Consider the following 20988-nt stretch of genomic DNA (forward strand, 5'->3'; position numbering starts at 1 on the left):
TAACAAACAATGATTGCCCTCATTCTGTCTCATATGCTGTAAATGATATTAGCTTCACTGGTATAAATATGAGATGAACAATATCAATGGCTAAATCATTATATGTCATAGTTTATTGCTGTTTTTCTGTGACTCGTGCCAAGTAGAGGCTAAGACAGCTTGCTAAACAGAACTTTGTCACTTGCGTAATTTTCTTTACTTCCAATCACGTGAATGTGGTGTACAGAAAGTGATGAATCATAATTCTCGAGGTGCCTGAAGGCAACGTGGTTGAGGACGGTCCTCAGCCTTCTTTGTTATGCTGTCACTCATGATGACACGCCCCTCTCATTTGATGCCACGCCCCCCACACGAGATCAGGGTCAAAAGCCTGAACTGAAAAAAATATGAAAATATAAAATATGAAACTAAAAAATATAAGCACTCAAATATCAAAAATATATATGAAAGTGAAAAATGAAAAATAATTTTTTTTATTAAAAACAAAATCCAGAACTGAATCAAAATTATATTCAACTCCAAAAAGCTTTACATTCACTTATTTTTTTAATTTTGAATACATTGCTGTATTTTTCAATGTTCAAGACCACAACTTTAAGTTTTTAACAGCCTTAAGTGTGTGTGTGTCGTTATGAACTCCCACCTCCCGAGGAAAGCTTCAGGAGTACCAACACATGGACCGAGACAAGAAACTACATATCCCAGAATGCTTTAACTTCAGGAAGTGCCCTCCCGTTTTGAGCACATGACTTGGGGTACCAGTGCGCCACAACAGAAGCATTTGTAGCGGTGTCCCGGACGTCTTTGTTTCCAGCTTGTCGTGCTGTGAGGATGGAGCTGCAGTGTGTACTCGCTGCTCTGTGTGTAGCTGTGGCACTGGCCGGGAAATACACTCGTGAATTTAACGAGCCCGAGCCGAGCGGCGGCGGCGGGCAGACGGTGGAGTTCAGGATAGCTAAGTTGAACCAGGTGTGGGAGAAGGCGAGACGGGTAAGTGTATGACACGAGCACGGTTAGCCTGCAGCTAACACCGACACCGGCAGTGAGAACCGAGCAAGCTAACGCTTCAGTCCGAGTCTGGCTGCTCCACTTTCCTCTGCTGTACGGTTGTAATACTCGTCATTCTAATTGAAGATACGGCCTTAATACACGCAGGGTAATGAGGAGCAGAGTGTGGAGAAGCTCAATGTAGTTTATTTGTGTGTATTCCGAGTGAGTGATTTACAGCAAAGGAGCTGTGAGTGAAGCTTGGTGCTGCTAGGATGTGTAGTAAGATAACTGAAGTTATGATAATGCATGCATTGCAAAAACAAGAGAGTGAATGAGTTCATCAGGAAGAGCATTTAGTTGGTAAAAGTGGTCCGACTGTTGTCTCGTGTTCTGGTTTTGGCAGCTGCAGTTGTCTCCGGTGCAGCAGTCCGAGCTGCACAGCGACCTGAAGCTCCAGGAGAAGGACGAGCTGCAGTGGAAGAAGGTGAAAGTGGAGGGACTGGATGAGGACGGGGAGCGAGAGGCCCAGCTCCGACGCAGCTTCAACGGTGAGACCGCGTTGTGCAGGCCGGCATGAGTCGAACTGGTTCCACACGTCGTCCTGAAGTCACTGTAGAGGCAGTCCGGCCTAAACACGCACTCAGTCACTCTGTGAGAACAGGAACACGCTGGTGTTCACCAACCAGGCATGAATATCAAGCGGCTCCCAAACTCAGAACTGGTATTAGTAAAGTATAATCCAGACTGCTCATTTATTTCTCCTTAATCCTGATTGAATCCAGAGCTGCTGTGTGAGTGCGTGTACCTTCGTACCTGCAGGCAATGCAGCAGCCAGATGGACTCGTTTGTTTAGCATTCTGCCACGAGCAGCCAGTGGCTACTTTCCACACATTTGGGAACTCGGGCTGCACCGGCTCCTCTAGTTCCTCCCCAGTGTGCAGAGCAGCAGAGGCTCTCTCCTTCGTAGCTTCATACAAACACCTTCAAGGAGGACCTGAAGTCACCTCATCCCCACTGGATCAAGTCCTTGTCCTCCAGTCATTCTGCTTGGGCTCAGAAGTCATTTCTATCTTTCCTGGTTTTTCTTTTCATCGCACTTTAGTTGATGCTCTCGGTTCGATTTGCCTAGAGACCGAGTCCGACACCTTGCTTGTTGTTCATTGGTTGAGTCCGACACCTTGCTTGTTGTTCATTGGTTGAGTCCGACACCTTGCTTGTTGTTCATTGGTTGGTCTGTGAATGTTTTGCACACGCTGCAGATCTCTTGGGTCAAGAAAGTGCTGAACACATAAAATGTGCAGGAACCGTTCCGCAGAGATTCTCCTCAAGTTCTCGCCTCCTTTTTATGAGGCTTTTAAATGAGCCGTCATGTGGACACTCTCCTAATGAAACGCGTGCAGTTAATAAGTGACACCGACGGGTTACCAACAGTTTGAGAAGGTGCTGAATCAGCGGCTGCAATAACGGTTTACTACAGCAGAATAATAAAGGCAGAGCTTCTTCAGAGCGAAGTCCAACTTTGTATTCTATTTAGATTCCTCGACTCTGAAGCTCGTTCCTTGGCCTTCGCAGCTTATTTTCAGCATGCGATCCATCAGAGATGCTGCTCCCTGTGATATTAATGAGTTGCTGTGGGCCTCTGGGTAATATTTGACGTGACATGTTTGAGTCTTTCTTAAATGATGAATATATTTGTGTCTCAGTCGCTTCAGGTTTTCTCACTTGTCAAAGCGTGTCCCCTCGTGAGGGCCTCGGTTGTTGCTCCTCACAGGCTCGTGTTGGTCATTCATCGCAGCAGTAAAACGTCTGTTTGTTCTGTAGTGATCCTGGCCAAATATGGAATGGATGGGAAGAGAGACACTCGCCCACTGGAGAGCAACCACCTGAAGGACCACGACACCCAAGAGGGAGACGTGTTTGACGACCCAAGGCTGGACAAACTGTGGAACAAGGTGTGTGTGTGTGTGTGTGTGTGTGTGTCCGTCCTTGGTGTTGCAACAGTTGGCTACAGGCTGTTGGCTACAGGCTTTGTCTCAGGGAATTACCCATAATTCATAGCAATGTGTTGCTGAACACGGAGTTGCCGATGGGAGACGTAAACAAAGAGGACGGCCCATGAGTTCACACTGAAGCATTAAAGGTTAACGATGAAACATAAGAGCAGAGATGTTATTACACCGATTCATTCAGCAAACATTTCATCGTGTTCTTGAAGATGTTTGGACAGAAATAGATTATTTGACAATTGCAAATCAAGTCAGAAGTTGCTGAAGGACCAGAGCAGAGACGTTCTGTTGTGACGACGCACTCTGTTTTATATCTATAGTGTTTAGAAAGAATGCTGACATTTTATTTGGAGTGTTAAAATGTTGAAACACAATTTCTTTATGTGCAAACGTTGAATTTGCATATAACGTTTATTCTAGTTGCTAACAATAAAATCAGTAATCTTTAGATTGTGAGATGTGTATTCCAGCTAAACCTTCTGACACATCGAGTGATGGACTTGAAGCGGAACACGCGTTGATCCTTTGGAAGGCCTCATCATTCTCCCGTCGTTCTTTGTCCGCTGTACGTCCGTTACGCTCATGCTTGTGAGACGACCTTCTACAACACTGTTCCCCCATCAGGCCAAGATCTCAGGGAAGTTCTCCAGCGAGGAGCTGCTGAGTCTGAAGAGGGAGTTCCAGCATCACAAGGACAAGACGCACGAGTACAACATCCTCATGGACACCGTCAGCAGGACCGAAGGTGAGCGGCGTGAATCTCTCCCAGAGCTGAGGCGTCGCACCGCCTCTGCTTCGTTATGTCAGTTCATGAGCCTTTAAGCCTGCTCTCCCTCTCATCCTCTCTCCCTCTCTCCCTCTCTCCCTCTCTCCCTCTCTTCCTCTCTTCCTCTCTTCCTCTCTCCCTCTCTCCCTCTCTTCCTCTCTTCCTCTCTTCCTCTCTCCCTCTCTCCCTCTCTTCCTCTCTCCCTCTCTCCCTCTCTCTCCCTCTCTCCCTCTCTCCCTCTCTTCCTCTCTTCCTCTCTTCCCCTCACCCTCTCTTCCTCTCTTCCTCTCATCCTCTCTTCCTCTCTCCCTCTCTTCCTCTCTCCCTCTCTTCCTCTCTTCCTCTCTCCCTCTCTCCCTCTCTCTCCCTCTCTCCCTCTCTTCCTCTCTTCCTCTCTTCCCCTCACCCTCTCATCCTCTCTTCCTCTCTGCCGTCCACTGTGTGTTGTGTACATACAATCATGGTTCTGGTCCTTCTGGTCCCAGGCTTGCTCCTGAGCCCACCAGAATAACTTTGAAGATTACATTTTACATATTAAACTAAAACCTGGAGAATTCTGCTGAGCACATTCATATTTTCTTCTTTGCCTCATTTTTTGATTTCTCTTTTGACTTTTTGATTTCCTCCTCCTTCCTATTCTTTGTTTCGTCTTCCTTTCTTCTCTCTCTTCTTCACGGGTTCTTGTCGTCCTCTTCCCGTCATTCTCTCCGTCTGTTCCCTTCGACAGAAACACACAAGAACGTGATATCTTCCCTGGAGGGCGACGCCAAAGAGCACGTGCTGCACCAGAAGCACACGGACCTGAAGCAGAAGATGAGAGACCTCCACCAGGGCTTTGAGCGCCTCCGTAAACTCAGCCACGAGGGCTTCACTGGAGACAGTGGTGAGAACACACACACACACACACACAGCTCGACTCGCTGTGCATCTCGGTCTTACTCTGCGTCTATCTCTATATTATATTAGAGACTTTAATTCAATCTTCTTTCATTTTGTGGCTAAATGACTGAGCAGCTAGCTTCCTGTAACACGTCTGCTGTGACTGCTCATGTGTTGGTGAGGCTCCACACGGTCTCCTCGGAGTGTTCTTCTCTTCATCTCGGGCTCTGTTGGTTGTTCCTCTGCAGAGTTCCGGGAGCCCCGTGTGATTGAACTGTGGGAAGCTGCCAAGAGAACCAACCTCAGCGAGGACGAGTTGGATTCTCTGAAGGTAACTCGTGCATTGCTAGTCGGGCTTCACCACCTTTGTTTGATCAGTGCTGCAGTCTCAATCTTTTAACACAACTTGTATATGAAGTTTGGTGGTGTACTACTTGTGCACGGCGAGCTCAGAGTGCACAGCATTCTGATCACGTCTCATTGTGCTCCTTTCACCCTTTGTCCCAAATCAACTGTGAAGAAACTGTCCGCTCTATTGAAGTATATCTGGCTTTAAGATCAGTAACATTTCCTCTCTCGTGAGTACTTGAGATGCAAATCAGCGAGCTGGTGTTCAGCGCCCTCCTCTCCTCGTTCACTCAGGAGGAGCTGCGTCACTTTGAGACCAAGGTAGAGAAGCACAGCCACTACCAGGAGCAGCTGCAGCTTTCCCACCAGAAGCTGCGACATGTGGAGTCTTTAGGAGACAAAGAGCACATCAGGAGGAACCAGGAGAAGTACGAGGCGCTCGCTGAGAAAACCAGAGAGATGGGTTACAAGGTAAGTCTGTCCATCAGCGCTCAGCGACACATTTCACCATCAAACACGCCGTCGTGCTGAGACAGAGCAGCTACGAAGACATAAGGGACACAAGTTCAGAACACTTAGAGAAGCAGAGTCTTATTTATAGACTGTTTCTAGTAAACTAAAGGAATCAAGCCTCACGCGTTCCCCTTTCATACCTCACGTTTACACATAAGAACTGATGGAGCGGGCGATCATTAATCAGCCACATGTTTAAACATCGGCACCATTTATTTATTGGTAGAAGAGGTGAATGTTTCTATTTCAGTATGTTCTTCCAGATGAATGTGCCGCGGTAGCGTGTTTGAGGCGGTCACATGGTCACGTACGTGTGTTTGTTTGGTTGCAGATGAAGAAACACATGCAGGACTTGTCTAACAAGATCTCCCAGGAGGGCCTCCGGCACAACGAGCTCTGAGAGGATCACGAAATAATTCCCTCTTCAATCACAACAAGAAATCCATTTTCTACTTTTGCAGTGTTATTTGACATTGATTTATTTTGTTGAGGAATCGATGAACCGTGGGTTGTTTGTACATAATGTTCAGATGAGTCTGCTTCATTTATCTGTGCAGGTGTAGAAGAAATGTGGCCATAATCTCAAAACGGCACCATCTGGTGAGTGATGAGCAGAAGTCGAGTCTGAGTCAGACGATGAGTTTAGTTGCTGAGTGATGGTTCATCAGTTCCTAATGTCAGATACTGTGGTGACGTGTACCTCAGTCTGCTGAACTATTGTAACGTTATCGTCCAATCAATTCAAAATGAAAAAAGTGCAGATTCAGCAATCTTTAATGTGTAAGATATACAGGTGCCAACAACATAAACAGTAATATTTAAAATATATCGTCAAACATCACTCTCATTGTCTTTGCACGGATAAAAACAGTTCATATTTACAAACCCTGTCGTTTCTGCTGATAAACTTGGTGCCAGATGTTGGAGGATTTAGAACAAACACACTTCTGTGCTTTTCTATTCAGCGTCATTGATTATTGTGATGAGTAATGATGCTGGCTGGCGGGGCCTCGTGGGTCTGGATTAATGTCATCTGAACCTGAAGTATTGCTAAGATGTGGAACGACGAGTTCCCCAGTTAGCTTGTCAACAGTTGAGGGGCTTCATCTCAGTCTGAAGAGTGAATTCCACCTCGCCAAGTACAGCTGTTGTCAATCTTTTTTCCATACTTATATTATCAGGTGAACATCAGTATTTAGTGCAGCCCTTGTGATTAAGGCTGTTTTATAACAATCACCTGAGTGATTCTTAGGCCTTCTAATGTTCTTCATAGTGGGATGGACTGTTGGTGGGAACACTGGCATAACTTCTGTGTTCTGAGTACAACAGTGATGATCAACTGCAATTAAGCACTTCAGCTTATTTACGTAGAGGCGATGCAAAGAATCAGCGATAAACGGTTGTGAAGTGTCCGTTTGGTGGCCCTCAGCGCTCTCCTGCTGAGTCAGCCTGTCCTCTCGCCCCGAACATGCCCCGCCCCCTCGCTGAGCTGTTTCCATGGCAGTGATGTCGAGGTGGGCGGACTTCATGGAGCCCTCTTCAGCGGAGACGGGAGAGAAGGAAAGACATGATCTCTAATCTACAACAGCTACTTTGACCCTGTGTTGACTTCATTGGTAGCGCTGCAATATAACTCAACCACTCATTCAATGGAAACGCATTAAACTACTTCAAGGTCTTCGCTTAAAATTCACAGCTTACAATTTTAATGTTTAAACTGTAAATTGATTTTAAGTTTTCAGAATCTAAAGATGTCATTGATATGTCTGTTTTTATGAATAAAGTCTTTCTCCCCATTTATTTAGTTTACTGCCCCTCCTTCACATCTGTAAATAAAGCATATATACATACACACATATATATATATATATATACATATATATATATGTTGGAAGGGTGAAGTGCTTTTACTGCAACATCCAACATTGTTGCTGGCTACAAGGGAAACAACTGCAACTGCTCAAACTAATTACTTTTGAAAAGGATCGATCAGGAGAAAGAAGTAAGTTGGGGACGTGTGAGGGCACATTTTTAGAGGTGGTAGACGAGGGACAAGAGATGAGGAACCTGGACAATGTCTCCTAATTGACCATGTTTCTCTCGTCCACAGCAGCTAATATAACAGCTCAAGCATCAGGAACATTAGTTATCATACGGTTTGTTCCAAGGACTCAGGCACTGTCTCATTATCCGACATGAAGGATGTGCAGTTTATGCCACATTGAACCGCCGACATTTCAGAGTCGAGGAAATGATGAAAAAAGAAAATTAATTTCTGTTTCATACAACAGGAATTATTTTTTCTGCTGCAGTTTCATCACAGCTTAACATTTTGCATTGTTTGCATCTTCCCAACGAGCCTTTGAAGGTTATGGCTATAAATACAAATTACAAAAGGCAGACATCTGAATCTTTCGGTTGAATTGCATCTGTGAAGAGAGCAGATAACTGCTGCTTGGACTGTCGGCGCATCAGTCACAAACACTGCGAGGTTATGTAATACGACAAGAGCAAAAGGTGAAATTACAAAAGGCCAAACAGAGGAGAACTGGAGATCAGTGGACCCTCACCGGGACCGACTAAGAGACACTTCAGTGGGACTAGTACGACCGGGGGACGTCGTGTAACTCAGAATCCCCCTCACTCAAGCTGCTAAGAAGGAAAACAAGCATTGGACAAGCGAGACACTGGAGTTGAGTCACTGTGTGGGGTGAACAAAATGCTGTCAAGACTTTCATCTGTGATCACCAACGCAGCCTCTCATCCTGAAGCAGATAAAACCAAAACACTTTCTTTTAAACAACCCAAAATCACAGAGATGCTGCTCAAATAAAGCTTCACATCTGTGACAGCAGCATGTGACAGCATGTGGTAACCCCGTCACCCATACATCTGCTTTGTATTGCCAGAGAGTGAGAATAGCATTACCTGTGTTTCTCCACAAACCAGGCCTCCAGGGACCAGTAGCGGTCTCGGTGTGGACGTCCCCTCACTGCCCACAGAGGACGTCCCCTCACTGCCCACAGAGGACATCCCCTCACTGCCCACAGAGGACGTCCCCTCACTGCCCCATGAGCGCGGCATCATGGCCTGACGCTGAGCCCCGGGTCCTGTGGGGATGTTGCTTAACCTTTGTCCCCGACGACCCCATCCGTCCCCACTGCTCCTGCTGTACCTGCCCGGCGCAGGGGGGTCTTCATGGATGGATGGTTCCCCCAGGGACAGGGTCTTGAGCAGACTCCTAGGGGTGTCGTACTGCAGTCTCAGCAGGCTGGGGATTTGATACTCTTCACCGTTCCTCTGGGACGCACGAGAGCAAGATCTGGAGACACAAGGGCAGGAAGAGGGGGTCGCAGAACTGTGCTCTGGGGTAAGAGTGGACCGAACAGGAGGAGGAACAGCAGGAGGTGAAGAAGGAGGAGGCGGCGGAACAGGTAGGCTGGCCACAGAGCCACACTCCCCGTCACCTCCCTGGCTGGCCATGTCCAGACTCCCAGTATACGAGGAGAAGCTCCCTGAGGAAGATGACTGGCTGCCTGTTGCTGTCCCAATCCCACTGTCTAACGAGCTCTGCCGCCCGCTGTCATGGAGCCCACGAGGATGCAGCCAGGCGGAGGATGGACGAGTCCCCGAACTTCCCATCACAGCAGCGTAAAGCCGGTCATCGGAATCTGTCAAAGCATTGAGCGTGGACGAGCTCGAGGCTGCCTCGTTGGGGCGGTGCGGTCGAGCTAACGGCTCCACCCACAATGGAAGTCTGCTTCCATTGCTGGCTTCCGACTGACTGGAGGAGGAGCTGGAGATGCTGCTGTGGTCGTCCCCGGCAACAGACGTGCTGAAGCTGTAAGTGGAAGCTGAAGAGGGCGAGAAAGTGATTAGATCCTGACGAAGTGATTTATGAACTGATCTAAACACACCACAGAGTCATACACAGAGAACATGTAATGATTCATATAGAGATCATGTCTTTATTTAGGCTCCAGATACAAAATATCATGACCAGTGAAACCATGTTAACGGTTCATACCTCTCTATGCTGTGAAGTCAGAAATGTTGTTTCTTCCCAAACTCTCTCTGAGCTTTAAAGTGAGTCGCAAAAAAGAATAACAGGAACTCTGACTCACTGCAGTTCACAACTCTGACTCATAAACAGTATTATGACAGAAGGTCCTCATGAACAGAGACCAGGGATTCATCCTTTGCAATGACAGACGCACACAAGAGCGATGATGATTAAGAAATCCCAAAAAGGCCCTAAAATGATGCACATATGCATCTGATACATGCCAGAGAGCCATGAGTTACATATTCAACATGTATCCTCCAGTGAAGGTGACGTGGAGCGTACCTGTGCTGCTTTGAGACAACATGCTGAGTCTCTTCTCCAGCTCCGACGCCTCTCGGCTGATACGTTCCTCTGCTGACACTGGATCAGCGTTGGGATCTGCAGAAACACACAACAAGAGCACAGTAACACAACAACAACAAGAGCACAGAAACACACAACAACAAGAGCACAGAAACACAACAACAAGAGCACAGAAACACAACAACAACAAGAGCACAGAAACACACAACAACAAGAGCACAGAAACACACAACAAGAGCACAGAAACACAACAACAAGAGCACAGAAACACAACAACAAGAGCACAGAAACACAACAACAAGAGCACAGCAACACAACAACAAGAGCACAGAAACACAACAACAAGAGCACAGCAACACAACAACAACAAGAGCACAGAAACACAACAACAAGAGCACAGAAACACAACAACAAGAGCACAGAAACACAACAACAAGAGCACAGAAACACAACAACAAGAGCACAGCAACACACAACAAGAGCACAGAAACACAACAACAAGAGCACAGAAACACAACAACAAGAGCACAGAAACACAACAACAAGAGCACAGAAACACAACAACAAGAGCACAGAAACACACAACAAGAGCACAGAAACACAACAACAAGAGCACAGAAACACACAACAACAAGAGCACAGAAACACAACAACAAGAGCACAGAAACACAACAACAAGAGCACAGAAACACACAACAAGAGCACAGAAACACAACAACAAGAGCACAGAAACACAACAACAACAAGAGCACAGAAACACAACAACAACAAGAGCACAGAAACACACAACAACAAGAGCACAGAAACACACAACAACAAGAGCACAGAAACACAACAACAAGAGCACAGAAACACACAACAACAAGAGCACAGAAACACACAACAACAAGAGCACAGAAACACACAACAACAAGAGCACAGAAACACAACAACAACAAGAGCACAGAAACACAACAACAAGAGCACAGAAACACAACAACAAGAGCACAGAAACACAACAACAAGAGCACAGAAACACACAACAACAAGAGCACAGAAACACAACAACAACAACAGCACAGAAACACAACAACAAGAGCACAGAAACACAACAACAAGAGCACAGAAACACAACAACAAGAGCACAGAAACACACAACAACAAGAGCACAGAAACACAACAACAAGAGCACAGAAACACAACAACAAGAGCACAGAAACACAACAACAAGAGCACAGAAACACACAACAAGAGCACAGAAACACAACAACAAGAGCACAGAAACACAACAACAAGAGCACAGAAACACAACAACAACAAGAGCACAGAAACACAACAACAACAAGAGCACAGAAACACAACAACAAGAGCACAGAAACACAACAACAACAAGAGCACAGAAACACACAACAACAAGAGCACAGAAACACAACAACAAGAGCACAGAAACACACAACAACAAGAGCACAGAAACACAACAACAACAAGAGCACAGAAACACAACAACAAGAGCACAGAAACACAACAACAAGAGCACAGAAACAACAACAACAAGAGCACAGAAACACAACAACAAGAGCACAGAAACACAACATCAACAAGAGCACAGAAACACAACAACAACAAGAGCACAGAAACACAACAACAAGAGCACAGAAACACAACAACAACAAGAGCACAGAAACACACAACAACAAGAGCACAGAAACACAACAACAAGAGCACAGAAACACAACAACAAGAGCACAGAAACACACAACAAGAGCACAGAAACACACAACAACAAGAGCACAGAAACACAACAACAAGAGCACAGAAACACAACAACAAGAGCACAGAAACACAGAACCGTCAGTCTGTGATCAAAGAGAATGAATGTTGTCTGCACACAGCTGATGACATTAAAATCTATTTCCACCGTCCGTGATCTTTTGGACTCACTCAGTAAAAGGGTTGAGTTCAAGTTAAGTTTTGTGAAGATTTTTTCATTTGTTGCTGAGAAATAGTTTCCTTCACATGATGTTGCTGTGACTGTGGTCCAAGGCTTTGGAGGGAATGGTGTATACGTAGATACAAATCATTCACCTTTCACTTTTTATGTCATGAAGTGTGAAAACATACCTTTGTGTCCTCGAATGAAAGAATTCAGAAATACACATGAAAACCAGACCAGGAGCCTCTTGTGTAACTTAACAGGCAGAAGTCGTTAAGCTGCTCCTGGAGCTTCAGCCTCTTCAACACGTTTCCGTGTGAGACTTGTAAATTGAACTTCTCCCAGGAGGTCGTACGCGCCTCGGCTCTCTGTTTGAACATTGATTTAGTGTAAAACCCTGCCAGTTACACACTTAATGCCTGCTATATACACACAGAGTGTGCTGCAATGGGTCAAGGTGTTTGTGTGTATAGGTGTGAACAACTCTGCCTCTGGAGTGCAGCAGTTAATGCCAACGTGCAGATGCCACGTTTCTTCACGACGCTGTGTGAGGTGTCAGCTGACATTATAATTATAGCTGCTTCACAGCACTGAATGTGGAGGGTTCCAGCGCGCCTCAGAGCCGGCTGACGCAGGCTCTCAGACACGGGAACAAATGCTGCAGGGAGGCTGAAGGTTTACTTTAAAGGTTGACCATGTAACATGTAAAGAACACATACACTTCAGTCTAATTTTAATAAACTCCGTCAAGGTGTTGCTGAGGCGTCCCTTTCAGTACGAGACAGACGGACACACACACGAAGAACAAACCCGAGAACATAATGTCTCCGCTGGCGGCACAAAAACGCATCGGAGGCACCAACATGTCTCAAGCTGTGGGGTCGAGTCCAGGATATGAATTATTCTCCTGCTAGGAGAGTTCAAAGCCATCAGTATGCAGGAAACCGATTAAACAACTGTGTCCAGGTAAAAATAGTGTTATACTTTTAAATGAAATGTTAAGTGCTGTTTAATATTGGCAGCAGTTAATGTCTGAAAAATAGAGATGAGAAGGTCTATTCTTGTCCCTTTTGTACAGTATGAAACAATAAAAAGCCAAAAGGAGTTACTTGTTACCTTTCTCCATGATGGCATCAATTCTCCACCAATTTAAACTGAATGATTCTCAAAGTCTCTTCACAACAAAGGGCACATGTCCAAAAGCAGATCCTGAGATGTGTGTGTGTGTGTTTTAGTTGTCAGAAGTGTCCTTTTGTCTTTCCACCGGTCAGTGAGTCTCTTTTGTATTCCAGTGTGACTGTAGGCATTTATGTCTGAAGGCATGTTGTGTATGTGTTGTTTCTTAAAAGCTTTCATGCGTGCGTGAGTGCACGCCCACCTGGCAGGGCAGGTCGCAGGCCGTGAGGCCTCCTGCTGGAGGTGATGCCCCGGACGACGCAGTCAAACAGGGAACTGATCTGCTCTCCCTCAGGACAGGACAGAAAGAAAACACCAGCCCCTGGAAGATGGATGGGGAGAGAGACCAACATCATCATCAATGAGAGACGTACGCCTATGATGGATGGGAAGAAAACATTTTATCAGCAAACAGCACGAAGTGTAGTAAATGATGAAATATAGAGTAAAATCATCTTTGAGCCAGAGAGCTTTTGTGAAGGCTGTTTGAATCAGCAGCGAGCCGCTTATGAAGGTTACATTCAGCCCCCAGAGCCACGAGTCAGCAAAATCATCTCACCAAACGTCACAATCTCACGTCGCCGAGATATTGAAAAGACAGCCACAAAGTAAGCCCGAACATCCGAGTGTCGTGTTTATTGTGGAACGTAGTTTGCAGCTGATAAAAACATTTAAGAACTGCTGAGAAAGTACAGCCACGAAGAGTTGAGTCGCTCTTAAGTTTCTCTGCTTTAAATGTAATTTACACATTTCAAAAACGGTTGTTATTACAGAGCTGGAAGTTAAGTTTGCATTTATGATTTTAAAGACAATTTAAAGACAATTCCATTTAGTTTTTCAAGCTGAATGAACGAAGAGTTTCCCTCTTGAATCATCAGCATTACATGTCATGAGAACTCTGAGCTTCATCAGCTGTCGTGTGTTCGTATTTCCTCGAGTCCCAACGGCAGCAGATGTGATCATGACATCGCTGTTCGGCTACAAGCTGAGATGATGCTTGTGTGAAAGCTGGGAACTTATAGTGAACTATAGAACTCACAATAACTCATAAAGAGATGCTCTGCTTTTCAATCCAAAGGATTCATCTGAACTGAGAGACTTTTGAGAAGCTGTCCTCGCGAGCGTCTTTGCAGCGTCCCACGCGGCTGCTTGGGTGTCAGTCAGGGAACGCGTGCGTGTCCGCGGCAGCAGAAAGGCTCGTTGTGTCGCTGTGGGGTACGTCTGCAGCTCTGCAGCCGGGAACTGTCCGAGGCACAGCTGACTTTCACAGTGCAGCTGCAGCAGAGAGCGCGGTGGCAAGGTCAAAGGTGAAACATGTTGATGCAGCAGCGTTAGACGAGCAGCAAGCCGGCCTTCTGATTGGCTCGAGGCCTTCAGGGAAATCAGGGAGTCGAGAGGCTAAAGGAGCTTTCTTTAAGAAGCCATTCGGTTCAAAGTACAGTGCAACCTGATATTATACCGTAACTGTCCTGAACCCAATGTTCCCTCTAAGCTGCGCGCTTGAGCAATCGCGCACTGCTCGCACATTCTCAGCGCACAAGAAAATCTATGCAGCGCATAAAATAAAATTCAACATAAACGTATTAATTAATATCTAATATTAGTCCTAATCTTATCTAATCAATTAAACCAATAATAATAATAATTTTGTTTTCTGTACTATTTTGCAACGTAACTCAGTGAGTGACAGGTGTCCAGCCAATGATACGATTCGGTTCACTTACGCTACGCAGCCAATCATAGCATTGACACTATTGCCCTGCCCATTCGCGCCGTGCAGGTTAGCTAGCTAACAACAGTGCGGCGGAGTTACGAGACGCAAATGCTAACCCCTTATCATGGCGAAACGAACGGGCAGCGACCTAAAGTCAAAGCAAGAAGCAGACGAAGCCATCAACCTGGACAAAGTGTACAACCATTGGAGAAGTGAGAAGGACAGACGTGAAAAATAAGGTAAAATTTAAGTCAGATTTGTGCATATTCTAGTGACATTTATTAAGATTTTTTACTTATGGATATTAATCATTAAATTATGTTACTACTAGATAATTTATGGGTAGTAGAAATGATAATAAAAAACTGAGTAATTACATATTTTACAGACAGAGTTACAGGAATTTACACTGTATCACAAGCTACAGCACACGTCATTGTGCAAAATGTGAATGTTTTAATGTGAACTAAATGTTATGTCTGAAAGGTGTATATGTATCATTTCTTCCAGAACAGGACCCTCACACAGGCCAAAGCAAGACTCTTCCCATGGCCAAGCAGGACTCTCACATAAAACATACTACACATCTCATGAACAACAAGATTTTTGTCTTTTTCCTTTAAAGTTTGTCGAATCACTTATATTAAAAGTAAACTAGTGAAAATTGCTGCTGTAATTTGATTCTTTTAATAAGCCATGTAACTTGCTATGATCCAAGGTTTTGAACAGGTGTGATACTGGTGTGTGGCCACAGCGTGCACATCTGATGTTGCTCACAGTGGTCCTCAGTGTGCTCAGAGAGCTTGTGTGTATGCCCAGACACATGAAAAATTAGAGGGAACATTGCCTGAACCGTTTGCACATCTTTGCAGTGATGACGGTCTGATTCGCTCCTGTAAATACAGAGTAAATGTGCACACACAGCAGCTTTACATGGTCCGTCAGAGCTCCGGGACAGACTGAAGCTAACAGCGCATCGGACATGTTGACCTGCAAGTGCACACAAACATTTGTGCACTGATTTTTGGGTGCTGTAGGAAGAGTCAGAAGCCTGACTGTAACCAGGCCAGTTGGTGTTTTATCAATGAAGCCGGTTTTGGGTGAATTCAAACACTCCACAGAATCACTGCAGAGCACTGGTATGTCTCCCACGTACTCGCCAAACACAAATAAACATGTAAACATGTACACATGTACACATGTACACATGTAAGCCAACACTCAGCACTCATGCGAGGAATGTCACTTGTCGATTTGACGCTCACATCTTTCTCTTTCTCTATTTCTGCACCAGGCCATGAGGGCTCTCTGCTGCCTCTGGGGCTGCTGGGTAATATGTAGATGAGTTGAAAGGAGAAAACTGTGATTAGCAGTCCAGCTAGCAGGTGCTATGTGATTGGCTAAGTGACCACTACAGGGGCGGGTGGTATTTATAGACGTTGCCCATGAAAACACTGAAACCAGAACCTTTGGCCCTCAGGGTTATTCCTGGAGGAGCCATGAGCCGCTTTGCACACGCGCACACACACTTCACTATACGATATACGATACTATACGATATAAAGACCTGTCATGAATCTGTGAGTCTATTAAATGGCAGATCTCTCAACCTGTGAGCGCTGCAGAGAGATGAAAAGACGTGTTTATTCATCAAAGGGAACTTTAAACTGTGCTGCAGTGGAAGTGTTTCACATTGACAAAGTAACCGGTTCAGCAAGTTACACGCAAGTTCTCAACATTATCTATTAAAAAGGTAGAAATGTCCATTTATACGGGAAAAGAGCAACGAAAATCTCAACGTCCATTGAGTGAGAAAATATTGTTTTTTCCTCTCAGAAATCTAGAAGTTCCCATTTGTATGCGTTCCACGATGAATGCAAATATATACTGCAGGTAAAGAGCATCAGTGTTCAAATCACACTCATCACTGGTGCCGTCAATGATGAATGAATATTGGTGTAAAATGGGAACATAGAAAGAAGCTCTTTGATTCTTAAATACTGCCATTCAAATATTATACACCAGTGATATTTGTTTTACTCACATTAAGCTCTAATGCAGCTCTGGTGGAAACTACACTGACCCTACGGCATCTCAGTTTGATCGGTGAGCCATAAATAAGAGAAACACACCGACGACAACAGCGTGAGATGCTCTGCATCGCCGCAGCTGTTCTCCAGCTGTTGGTGTTGAAGCGTTGCCCTGCTTGGCTGCAGGCCACATTCTCTGAATACACACGCAGCAAAACCTTCTCAGTCCAGGAATTACTTACAGAATCCACAGCGCGTCCCCCCCTCGAACACAAAGCCATTCGGCACCGCACCATATCGACGCAGCGCAGACAACTTCCAGTGGCCGATGGCGACGGGCGGCACGCCTCTGGTGAGGACCAACAGGTTGTTGCACAGGTGGAGGGAGGCGGGGCCGCGCTCTAGTTTGGTACCTGGCTCGACATTGACACTAAACCTGTGGACTGAAGGAGAAGAAGAGAGACAGAGAGGAGAGAGACGGTTTGGGAAGAGTTGAGTGTCTGTGGTTTCCAAACCGGCGCAAAGATGTAGCCGAGGGCAACATCCTGCTGCTGCAGAGTCACTGATCTCAAGCCAGCGGTTTTTAGCATTAATGAGATGATGCAAAACCAAACGCTGCCCTGAAGGCATCTCAATCAGAATGCTTTGGAAACTGTTAACAGCATTTTGAAGTGTTCACAACTTGCAAGAAGGACAAATTGAGGTAATTTGGTTTCAACATTTGTCCGGCAGCGCTGTGGACAACCTGCAGGCGTGTGGATGTTAAAAACCATCGTCAGCAGCAGAACGCACAGCTTCACAAGCTGCTTCAAGGGGAGAGAAGTCACAGGAACAGACTCGGAATATTATTCAGAGGAACTATGGAGCCCGCACATATCTTACGCTTGACATTTTGGAAAGAGGAGGAAGGAAAATGATCCGTTTAGAAACATGATTATAAATATAAGTACTGACATTACCGCCTATTGCTGCACAAAAATGTAAATGAAACTCAGTCGGGATGTGAAGTACAGCTAAAGGTTATTTAAATATCTTATTAAAATCCATGATAAGAGAGGACGTTTCTCAATGAGACAAGTTAAAAGAGGAAAGTTTGGACAGAGAAAGTTATTCTGAGGTCCAAGTTCGAACATGTAGGCGCACCACTGCCAGAGTTTCGAACAACAGGTTGATGGTTGTTCAATACTTTTGTCTGGGACTGTATCGAGACTGCAGGAGGAGTTCATATAAAGAGTGCAGAATTCAGCAGGGTAGTCGGCAGCTGAATACGGTGGACGTTCTGACTCTTCTTGCAGACTTCTTCATGAGGAGAAGCCTGTGAAACGAGAGGAGGGGCACAACGAACACACACTGTGCTGTGTGCGTAAGAACCTGGCTTCACTGCACACTATACTGAGAATGTAAATCATGAAGGAAGTCCAATCAGTTAACAGAGTTCACTCATGAACTGGGACTCAGTGGATTTAGTCATTTCTTACATGTGGACCTGATGAAAGCTCTTTGTCCTCAGAGGACACGTTGAGCAGACAGCAGTGATGAAAGATCTTATCTGTCTCCAGCAGCACTGCTCAACATCCCAACAGTTACATACTGTACACAGTCCACACCTGATGCACTCTTCCTGTCAATGCACACGACCACATTCAGGCTTTCGTCTTTCACATCTTACGCTCAATAATATGTGCATGGAGCATCTCGTGTCGCTTTAAGGCGTGATGACGTAATATTTGAGATCCTCGTGGTGAATCAACCTTCCAACCCTTGAAACAAACTTCTCTCTCTGAGAGCGTTGTGAGTCCTGCTGCTCTTTCAGATCCTTGCTTCTTCTGCTGCATATTACAAACACAAAAACTAACCCGATACAACACAAACAGCTGAATTTGTTCATGTGTTGTTCAACTGCAGATCACTGAATCAAGTACATGAATCATTTGCACATCACATCCTCGAACAAGCACCCAGGACTGTGACATCCACACCAGGCCAGACCACCGACCTTCTCCCAGGCTGTAGCGGACGTGAGCGTCCCAGGCCAGCAGGGCATGTCGGCTGCTGAAGCCCAGGACCAGCGTGTGAGCCAGACAGAGGATGGAGAGGGTGTAGGAGACCCCGTCGTACCCGGGCCCAGGCTCCACGCCACAGATCCCCTGAGGGAGCAGAGCACATTACACTGAGATTGGATCTTCTTTTTCATTCTGTGTTCTTTTTGTCAGTCTACTAGCAGTCTACTTGTGACCCACCTCAAGTCCTTATCTATCCGTGTGACATCCACATGTAGTCTACCTGTACATGTGACAGCCGTAGAAAGCATGTGATGCACCAGCACTAAAGAGCAGCAGTGAAGCTGCCTCCAGTGAGTTTCACTGCACCGGAGATCAGCAGCAGCGAGCCTTTGGTCTGCTGCAGCTTAACATACCTCCAGCGTTACATTGAGCCTCTCCTTGTGGCCGCTGCCCTTCTCCTTCCCTTTCTTCTTCTCCTTGTACACCAGCAGAGACAGACAGTCTGAAGCAGAAACAGAGTGAGGAGCTTTAAGGATGGACCGGCTTAAACCTCTATTTTGTGCTTAATAGCAGAATGTAGAATAACAACAGTCACTTTTGTTGTAATCTCTGCTGCATGCCGGGAAACAGTGAACTGATCCACTGGCACAGCTGGTGACGAAAGCAAAGACATAAATACACACACACACACACACACACACACACACACACTACACCCATAAACTACTGCATGGCCACGTTTACGTGTCTGTCCTCACAGCATCTCAAGTGAAACTCCATTCTGTTCTCACACATGCTGCGTTGTGCTTGAAGAGAGAACCCTGTTCCAGTGAGGACATGAGGACATGAGGACATGAGGACATGTCGCACTTTACCTTCAACTGGAATGCTTTCCAATGATTAACCTGGTCTCCAACTGGCAAAAACAGTTTTAATATTCAGACAGAGGCACGAAATGAAATCAATCTTTCAGTTCAGCTGGTTTATGATTGCAAGACATCCCCACATGTTGACACGGACGTGGCGCGTTACGCGCTCCGTGGTGCGTTACGCGCCCCGTGGCGCACAGCCAAGAGACCAATTGACAAGTTGTGATTAGTTTAACTGCAGACAGCAGACGGGATTAGTGCTGAACGCTGCAGATGAATGAACTCTGCTGCCTGTCGCTGTATACATGGTCACATTTTGAGTGGTAATAATAAGATGATAGCAAAACATAAAAGTGGTTTGCCACATACCTGCGACCGGAGAGGGCTTCCTAAGGACGACACACCGAGTCTTCCACTGTGGAGAAGTTTGTAAAGAATCAATAAATGACAAAGTCAACTCCTGCAGTTGGCCCTCAAGACTGGAGACATTTTAAAGCTCCAAAAGAAGAGGAATATTGGCGGAATTAACCTTTTTTCCATCTCTAAACTTGACTTGTCCCTCCGCGACAACTGTATCCGTCATCTTCTGTCATGGTTCCGAGCAGCTGTGTGTGTGTGTGTGTGTGTGTGTGTGTGTGTGTGTGTGTGTGTGTGTGTTGCCTCTCCCCTAGTCCACAGAGAGAGAGAGAGAGGGGGGGGGGGGGGGGGGGGCATTTTTCAAAATAGCGCTTACAGTCCGAGCCCTCTCTGCCCGTCATTCACACCAACGAGGTGGGAGTGACACCAGACCCCCCCCCCCCCCGGGGTCCTGCAAAGTTGGTACAGTTGTCATCCTGCGTCACGTGCTTATTGTTCAAAGTGGAGCTAATTTCATTGAAACTAAATAACTTGCACACCTTTCACTGAAGCGGTGAAGCTGCTGTTCCGGTGTTCGACGGGGATTCATGAGCCTTGATGCGAAGCAGCCGAGCCTCCGCTGAAGCAGTTTAATATGTAAAACCTGGCTCGAGAGAAATGCCAATTAAGAGATGTGGAATCAGCTAATTGGCTCCAAATTTCCAACAGTAAATAAATCATGATACAAGATTACTCGTCAAGAAAAGACTTTATTCTGTGAACATGTGAGTGAGCACTGAGTGAGCATCCTGAGGGCAAAGGGGGGAAACAGCAGTCTGCTGGTTTTACTGAATCACAGTGTGACGGACTGTAGATCCCTGCATTGCTGTCTCCACTGGGTACCTGACTCAGCGTCTGATGTGTGGGGATGGAATACTCTGGAAGTTCAGGGGCATTTATTCCTGGAAAGCCAGTGGAAGTTATTGAACGAGCTGGTGCAGGAACAGAGTTGGGCCAATGCACGTTCATGCTCGAATATCCTAAAAATGCAGACAGCCGACGATGTCTCGGGTTACT

General features: G+C 45.8%; 2 protein-coding genes across 2 annotated transcripts; one reads left to right on the top strand and one right to left on the bottom strand.

The window, feature by feature from the left end:
• The first annotated feature begins 765 nt into the window (after positions 1 to 765).
• On the top strand, positions 766 to 6670 carry lrpap1 (low density lipoprotein receptor-related protein associated protein 1). Its single transcript, XM_079279065.1, has 8 exons — positions 766 to 990; positions 1394 to 1538; positions 2812 to 2942; positions 3621 to 3741; positions 4490 to 4645; positions 4890 to 4972; positions 5284 to 5460; positions 5834 to 6670. Exons 1-8 carry the CDS (start codon positions 832 to 834, stop codon positions 5900 to 5902), a joined length of 1041 nt encoding a protein of 346 aa, XP_079135191.1. The 5' UTR covers positions 766 to 831; the 3' UTR covers positions 5903 to 6670.
• A 371-nt stretch (positions 6671 to 7041) lies between these two features.
• dok7b (docking protein 7b) lies at positions 7042 to 20193 on the bottom strand. The gene is made up of 8 exons (XM_079279064.1): positions 20105 to 20193; positions 19945 to 19990; positions 19120 to 19208; positions 18700 to 18850; positions 16946 to 17146; positions 13162 to 13281; positions 9851 to 9946; positions 7042 to 9356 (listed from the first exon to the last, which is right to left on the bottom strand). The coding sequence occupies exons 1-8, from the start codon at positions 20156 to 20158 to the stop codon at positions 8383 to 8385; spliced, it is 1731 nt and encodes a 576-aa protein (XP_079135190.1). The 5' UTR covers positions 20159 to 20193; the 3' UTR covers positions 7042 to 8382.
• Positions 20194 to 20988: the final 795 nt, after the last annotated feature.

This window comes from Melanostigma gelatinosum (genome assembly GCF_949748355.1).
Source record: "Melanostigma gelatinosum genome assembly, chromosome: 11".
Lineage (NCBI taxonomy): Eukaryota > Metazoa > Chordata > Actinopteri > Perciformes > Zoarcidae > Melanostigma > Melanostigma gelatinosum.